This window comes from Mastomys coucha, unplaced genomic scaffold (assembly GCF_008632895.1).
Source record: "Mastomys coucha isolate ucsf_1 unplaced genomic scaffold, UCSF_Mcou_1 pScaffold5, whole genome shotgun sequence".
Classification (NCBI taxonomy): Eukaryota; Metazoa; Chordata; class Mammalia; order Rodentia; family Muridae; genus Mastomys; species Mastomys coucha.
This window is the reverse complement of record NW_022196911.1, coordinates 31,428,544-31,436,566: the sequence shown is the minus strand read 5'-3', so window position 1 is coordinate 31,436,566 and position 8,023 is coordinate 31,428,544. Positions and strand designations below refer to the sequence as shown.

General features: G+C 44.5%; 1 protein-coding gene across 19 annotated transcripts in view; it reads left to right on the top strand.

Moving 5' to 3' along the window:
- Nucleotides 1–8,023, top strand: part of Tenm2 (teneurin transmembrane protein 2) — a 1,239,808-nt gene that overhangs the window by 1,182,061 nt on the left and 49,724 nt on the right. For 16 of the 19 annotated variants that reach the window (XM_031353724.1, XM_031353721.1, XM_031353719.1 and 13 more), the window contains one exon: nucleotides 7,556–7,576. The exons of the other annotated variants lie outside the window; for them this stretch is intronic. In XM_031353724.1, coding sequence (XP_031209584.1) covers nucleotides 7,556–7,576 — 21 coding nt within the window. The remainder of the gene's footprint in view (nucleotides 1–7,555; nucleotides 7,577–8,023) is intronic. 19 annotated transcript variants of the gene reach the window in all.

The following is an 8,023-nucleotide window of genomic DNA, read 5'->3' as shown; positions in this document are numbered from 1 at the left end:
TTACTAGTGTGCAAAGTAGCACAATGGCACCTGGCCTAACTAGGTCATTTCTTACCATCCTGGAAGATTCCTCCTGGCCATTGCTTGCTACTAAGTCTGAAGACTAAGATTCCTCTCTGTGTTGGGCAAACTAAGATGCCTAAATGCTTTCGAAAACGCCTTTCCAGGGTGGATTGATTCCAAACCCTCAGCCAGAGGAAGATGTGGAAAGAGAGAGAGAGAGAGAGAGAGAGAGAGAGAGAGAGAGAGGTGCAAATGAGTAAACAAGGGGGAGGGGATTATTATTCAACAAATATCTGGTGAATGGACACTATGTCCTTGTGTTGTGTTGGTGATCCAATAGGGAGCTTCCAGTTGAATCATGTGGAAAAGAGGAAAAAATAATAATTTCAAATAGACATGAATGCTTTGAGGAAGATCTAACTGAGCAAGACATAGGGACCATGGTGAACAAGGGCAATAAGAAAGCTTAAAAAACACAAAATAGTCAAAGAAACTTCTCCTGCTGATGGCACTTAAGCTGGGCTGTGGATGATGGCCTTAGCCATAGGACATCTAAGGGAAAGCATTCCAGGCACAGAAAAGCTATGCAAAAGATCTACATCCAGACAGTGACCTGGCTAATTGAAGGAACACATAGACTGGGGGGGCTGGTGAGCTCAGAAGAGCATCAGGAACCCAGAGAGGTAAGGAAGAGACCAACACTTGGGATCAACAAGTGTCTGCTTGCATGTAGAAAAGTGAAAATTGCATTTCTTTTGCAATGGGCAACCACTAGAGGTTGAAATAGAGGGTAGATGTAGCTGGTGGATGATCTGACTACCATTTTTATGAGATGGCTCTGGCTAGTTTGTGGGAAATGGACTGTAAGAAAGCAGGGATGAAGGCAAGAAAATTCATAGGGAGGCTGCATAGGTGATCCATGATTTGAGTCATGATGATTGGACAGTTCTGAAGGGACATGGAAATATCCCAGTGGAGATGTACCTCCCAGTTGAACCTGATGGGTGATGTGTAAAGAATGAAGAAAGGGAGACATGAAGAGGGAGAGGGAGGGAGAAAGGGGAGGGGACAGAGAGAGAGCCCTAGAATTGGGCCTGAGCTGCCCTGTGACTTGTGGTGTGTTTGAAGTACCCTCATCTACCATGCAAAAGATACAGAAGCCACGGGCCATGCTTGCATTGAATGTCTACGTCCATTAGAGGTGTGTCAATGTGAGCAAAATTCTTGACAGAACAAGATAACAGGAAAGACTTTTTAGCTCAAGGTCTCAGAGCCCTCAGTCTAGCTTGGCAGGAAGGGTGTGACCAAGCAGTTCACAGCATGGCAGACAGGAAGCCATGCAGCCTTCCCGCACAGCCCCAGGAACCAGCTTTCTCCAGCTGGGGCCCCACCTTTCGTGGTGCCACCACCACCCTGTGCCCTGCAGTCTATTCTGTTTTGTTTTCTTTTTCAATCCATCAGTAGATTAAGCAGTTCATTAGGTCAGAGTCCTCGTGACACAATCATCTCTGGAAACACCTTCATGACACACCGAGAGGAGTGCTTCGTTAATCTCTTAGGCACTTCTCAGTCCAATCAACTTGGCAATCAATGTCCTTACAGCCCCTGCTGAGAAAGACATTAGTGACCTGGCCACCAGCAGCTATCAATAAATAGTCTCAGGAGTCAAAACTCTTCCAGGTACAGTCAGGGGTAAATATATACATATATACATGTATACATACATATATACATACATAGATGTATATATGGGATGGTGTGTGGCGACATAGTAGTTGTACTGAAAGATAACTAATATACATACACACACACACACACACACACACACACACACACACACACACACACATACACACATATGCAATTGCACCCAAAGATGTTAGTGTTAGGCACACACATCCCTCTGTGAGGATAAGAGAAATGAAACATGGGCTCAAGAAATATCCTGCTGAGGGTAAAGGTGAGCCTCTGGAGATGAAAATGCACTTCCAGCTGAGCTGAAGAGCTAAAGGAACCATTAGGGAAGCAGAGTGCAAGGCCATGAAAGACAAGAGGCAGGAGGACTCCGTGGATAAGCAGAGTGAGAGCAAGAAGCAAGCACACTGAAGGGACTGCAGACTATTGCACAACCCTTGTGCCAGGCCGTCCTGGGGAAGTCTCCTTCCTGGGCCTGGTTTGTTGCTCTGGTTGCTGTTATTTTAGTCCAGAAAAGCCATCCCCTTAGGCACGCTATGGGCAGCGAGGAGCTGTGGAGGAAGATGGCAGTTGCACTGTGCTTGCCAGGACTGGATTACTCAAAGGGCCACTTGTTACCCTCCGTGGATGTACCTCCCCCCTCTGTCAGGGCTCTTCCTGCTCAAAGCAAACTGGTCTTGACCTCTACATTCCCACTTCCACATTTTAGTCCATGCGGCTTGCTCAACTCAACGTGTCCATTCAACCTAGGCCACCTCCTCCTGGGTCCTGTTCTCAAGGCCCCTCTTCCTAGCAGAAACTTCTCCTCCGCCCCTAAAAGTGTAGCCTTCTGGGTTTCTGCCTGAGTGGACACTCCTTGCCACCTTGTCTGGTTATGTGTGGCTCTTTGGGCTTGGGGGTATGGACTTTCGTATAGCCGACTGTTGCTCATCTTTGCCCTCTCATGCCTAGAGCAGTGTCCAGCCAGTCCTGGGTGTTCAAGACAGGTACTTGAATCCAAGAACCAGTCATCCCCCCTACCCCCACCCCATCCAGCCTTGTTGGACTTGGCCTTTGATTCCATATCTCTCAAACTGTAGAGGCCGCAATACCAATGATAAAAGTTTATGGCCCAATCAAAGGAAAACATAGCAAGCCTATGTGATAACATGAGGGCAGCTTGAGGGCTATCCTTCCCACTTTCTCTAGACAGCTGTGAGATTTTCTTTTTTTTTTTTTTATCCCCCATTTTCTTTAGCTGTCTTCAAACTTTGTTCTCGCTTTCATCAGCCAGGAACCAGGAGCCAATTAGAAGTTAAGCTTTTACAAGAACACTGACTTGATTCTTCTTTTCTTCCCACTACATGCCTGAAAACAAAGGGCTGTCAATCCCCTCTCTTCAAAACAGTCACCCCGCAGGGGGCGGGGGAGGGGAAAGGAGGGAGGGAGAGACCCGTCTTGCCTCTGTGTCTTTTCTCCTCCGTTGTGGCTTGGCAGCTGAGCAATTCCATTTTGGAGTTAGCATCCAGCCCCACTTTACTCACCCACCCCCAATCGAGATGCTATTGAAGTGATACCATGATCCTCACTGGGCCTTCCTCCACATCAGGCCAGAGGTCCTGCACTCCAGTAACTTCTAATGCTGGAAGGGTTCAATGGTTATCACTTGTGTGCTTTGACTCAACACCCACTTCCCTGGAAAGCCTAATCTCTCAGTTTATGCTTTTCCCTCATGTAATTATCACCTTCTCTCTCCACCTGGTCCATAGAAAACCTAAACAGAGTAAACTCCTCAGCCACTCACATCTTAGGGTGAATTTCTCTCAAAGATAAATTTTTCACTTGGCAAGCACGACTGGGGCAGTATCTCTCTAATGTCTCTTGATACGGCTCCTTTAAACAAACATAAGACTACCTACTATAATGTCTGAAACTCTTTTCTGTTTTCCAAACGAAAGTGATGATGTTTTCTGCATGGGGATCACCCTCCATGCAGACATCCTTCCCGTGCTTTTGGGTGGGCCCTCCATAGCACTGTACTAGGGCAGATCTTCAGGGCAAGGAATTGTCCAGCTAGATTTTGTCAGTGCTGGAGAAGGCAGAGATTTGGACAAAAGTGGGAGCCTAGGGGTGGGAGTGGGGTGGCAAAAGCAATAGATGCTGGAAGTCAGAATCTCCAAAGACAAGCTTGTCCTAAGAGTTAAGCAAGGATTCCCGCTGAGTACAAAGGTGGACATTGTGGTTGCAGCTAGAGAAGGCTGCAGCCTCCCTCCTGTCAGCCTTGAAGATGAGAGTGTCAGGAAAGGAACAAAGCCCCCAAGTGAGCAGTGAGTATCCTGTCTCCAAACAGTTCTCACTAACCCCTACCCCTGGCTCTCTCTTCAGAGCCCTTTGATCAAGGAAGAGACCTAGGATCATGGGGCTGAAAACTAATGCAGTTTTAGGAGTTCCCATTCAAAAAGAAGATAAGCAAATTATGAATTGAAAATGAAAAATGACTGTGGGTAGGGGCATGCACATGGCTAAAAGGGCTTACTACCCAAGACCAACAACCTGAGTTTCATCCCCAGAACCTGCAGTGGAAGGATCGAATCAACTCCAAAAGTTGCCCATTCACCTCTACACAAACATTCTGTGGCATGTGCGGTGCCTGCACTCACACACCCTACACACACAAGACACACATCACACACATACACACACACAATAATAATGATAATAACTAAATAATAAGAAATTTAATTGAGAGAAAGAGAGTCTCCCACGGCACTGCACTGACGACCCTAGATCCCCTCTGGACATGGATGCTAAGATAGTCCAGGTCTAGTTAGTACTTGGGTGAGAGGAAATGAAAAATGAAACAATATTATATGAGGAAAATAAGGCACATTTTTAAAAGCCATGGTGAGCACAGGCATCACAAGGCACAGATGACTGGGTAGTTGTATGATCTCACTCCTCTTCCACCTCTCTGATTCTTGATTTCTTTTTCCCACACCCCTTTGATTATCTTTGGGTATTTTGTTGTTGTTTTTCATTTGTTTTGTCTTGGGGTTTTGTTATTGTTTGGAGATTTTTTTGAAACAGCATCTCTTAGCCCAGGCTGGCTTGAACTTGCTGCTTTTTAGCCAAGGATGGCCATGAACTCCTGATCCTTCGGTCTCTACCTCCCTAGTGACACCACACCCAGATCCTTGATTATTTTTTATGTGATAGTTATCTTCTGATTTTGTTACCTATAGAAAGAACAAACAGGATAAGTCTTTCTTCCCATATAACTGATCAAAATTGGTTTCATATTAGTGATAAAATAAAAAAACTTTCTTTCATGTGCTTGATTGGTTGTTGATAACATGTAAGTTGTAAGAAGTATACAATTTAGAGAAACCTCCTCTATCAAGGTCCCTTTGTAATATTTCTGGGCCTTTCACACTTTCTTGTAATGCTCTTTGAACTGGTGCTCATTAATCATTTTGTCACCAATGTACATAAAATCATGAAGGATGAATTCTGCATTGGCTCTCACCTGCTCTACAAAGATGCTACATGAATCAACACAGTAGGGCAGAAGCATTCCCAAAAGCCATTCTTACAACAGAATGGCTTGTAATAATTTAGCTAGATGCTGAAGGTACTACAAACCACCTAAGCACATCCCTCTAAAATTCAACTAAATGTATCCCAAATTAATGTCCCTGTGCTTAGAGTATCAACAATAAAAATATGTCCAACCCAACTCCACTCTACTTGAAAGGGGAAAAGAGAGGACACAGCGTGTACAAGAATGGAAGGGTTCACAGTGATCTCAGCCATCTATAGCTTCAAACTTCTGAACAGAACATAGGGGGATGCAGCTAGTCCATGGCAAAGGGAGGTCGCCTCATTCCACGCTCCCTGCACTCAAAGACTTATTTTTCCAGGCCTTACTCTTTCTGAAGAATCAGCAATGCAGAGATGTGTAAGTCTTATCCTGTTCTCAAAGAAGTGGAAAAGACAAGTGAGCTCGAACACACACACACACACACACACACATCCACACATCCACACATCACATCACAAGACAGGGTGACGACAGCTCTGGCTGATAGGCAGAGGAGGCCGGGAAAGACCCTGGAGCCTTTGCAGAGGACTCTGAGACTTTGCAGTGTGAAATGCTAATCCATCTCAGCTTCTTAAATTTGAGACACCACTTTTCCCTCAAAGGGTGTGCCTGAAGGAAGGGCCTGTGTTGTTGAGGGTGTACACACAAAACCTGTCCCTCAGAAGTAGGGCATCTACAGGCATTTGCACGGACTGACTAATGGATGGTGTTATTTTGGCTTGTCACTTGCCCTGAACTGGAAGAGCAGTGACTTAGGCCTTTATCCAAAGCTCATATCCATATGATCTTTCAAACTCCACACCTTTCTACGCCTTGGTCCCCCTCCCCTTCTGCCCTCTCCCCCAACACTGATATTATAGTAATCAGGGTAAAGCAGATGGTCTTAGAGAAGAAGTAGGTCAGAACTGCAGACCCAAATCCCATCCAGGCTCCTCACAAAATCTTGAGTTCAAAAAAAAAATGAAATTGATATTGCAATAATTAAGAGGCAAATGTGTCTACCACTGGTGGCAGATAGCATTTCGCTTTCATTAAGCAATATAAAATAGACGCGAGAATTCCCGGCTGCCACCCTGACACACCAGGCTTTACAGACTGAATCTTAAATTGCACAATGTCAGTCAGAGCTCAGGAGTTATCAGCATCATTTAATTAACTTTTTTTTTTTTTTGCAAAAAAACTAACATGTTAGAATAAAATATAAAAGTGTAATCTCTGTGCAAACCTCCCGCTAATGATGCCCTCCGGCAAAGGTCTGAGCTGCACCTCAGGAATCGGGGCATCTAACTCTCTTTGTCCTGTCCCCAAACCTTGTCTATCAGCTGGAAGGGAAGGGAATTCTACCTGGCCCTAGAAGCCTCAGGAACTGGGAGTGGATTTCCTTAAGACATTTACTTCTTCCCTATATTGCTATATTTCAGCCACTTTCCTACTGGCATGGAAATGTCTTTTTGTTAAGGAAAAAGAAAAAAGCAACATATATTATATTGCTTTTTTTTCTTCTAACTCTCTTAAGTGGTGTGTCAACTGGAGTCTCTGGCTCCAAACACAAAAAGATAGTATTGCCTACGAATTTTATGAATGGGCACAGTCATGGCTGCTACAGAGAGAAAGAATGAATCTGAGTTGCAAGGGTGTGCAGAGGCTCATCCAAGCTAAGTGGGGGGCAAGGAGGCACGAGCCAGAGGGAAAAGTGAGTCAGAAGAGGGCAAAGACTTTGCCATGCTACAGTTGGTGTAAGCTGGGATCCTCTCTTTGGGGTGGTCCTGACTCTATCCTTAGTACCTCAGTAGCAATCAGCAGCACAGGGAAACCTGTACACCTTCCACACCCAGGAATTCCACACCCAGACATTACAAATCAATCACAGAGTTCTTGACAGCTGAACTTGAACTTGGCTTCCAAATCCTTCCTAGTCCACAGGTGTCTTCCCCTGAGATGCAACCCACCTGCCATCACTTCATCAGCCAGAAGTCCTGTCTCACCTGTTGCCACCTGTGTCCCATGACAGCCACCTGGCCTGTCAGAGGCTCCAAGCATTCTTCTGTGCATATTCCCCAGTGGCCAGGAGGAGTCTAAATCTAGGGATTCTTCCCAAGTAATTGAGCCAGGAACTGTCAGTTAGAAAGGAAAAAAAAAAAAAAATGAAAAAGATCGCTTGGAGGGGGGAGGTCCTTTATACAAGAAACAAAGAAAAGAAAAATGTTATGTTTGCGTTACCATCAATTCCTCAGCTAACTGTTTGTTCTTTTTTCTTTCTGTTTTCTTTCTATAAAGAAATAAAGAGTTTAAACATAGGTAAGATGAAGAACTCTTTCCCATATAATTTGCTATGGTTCGTTTGTTCCTTGTGTTTGCTTTCTTGTTTTGTGCTTCTGGTGTAACGTTGTATATTTTTATGTACCAAATACAGTAACTTTTTTATGTGCTAATTGTGTGTTGTAGATATGATAAGCTTTTGCAATTATGAAATGCAGTCAAAAAGCAACCAAATAAGCTGACAGTAATTAGAATTTCTGGGAGATTCGAGAGCACGATAATGAACCCTCAGTGAACCTCTGTCCCGCCTGCTCAGTGTGGTCCATAATTGAGCTAAACAGTTGAGGCAAACTTCGGGCTTTTGTAAATGCTGGACTGGGTTCATAAAAGCTTTAATGAACTGGAAACGGGTCAAAAACTCATTTTCAACTCATTAATGATTTTCCCCTAGATATGTGGTCATTTAAACATCACACACACACACAC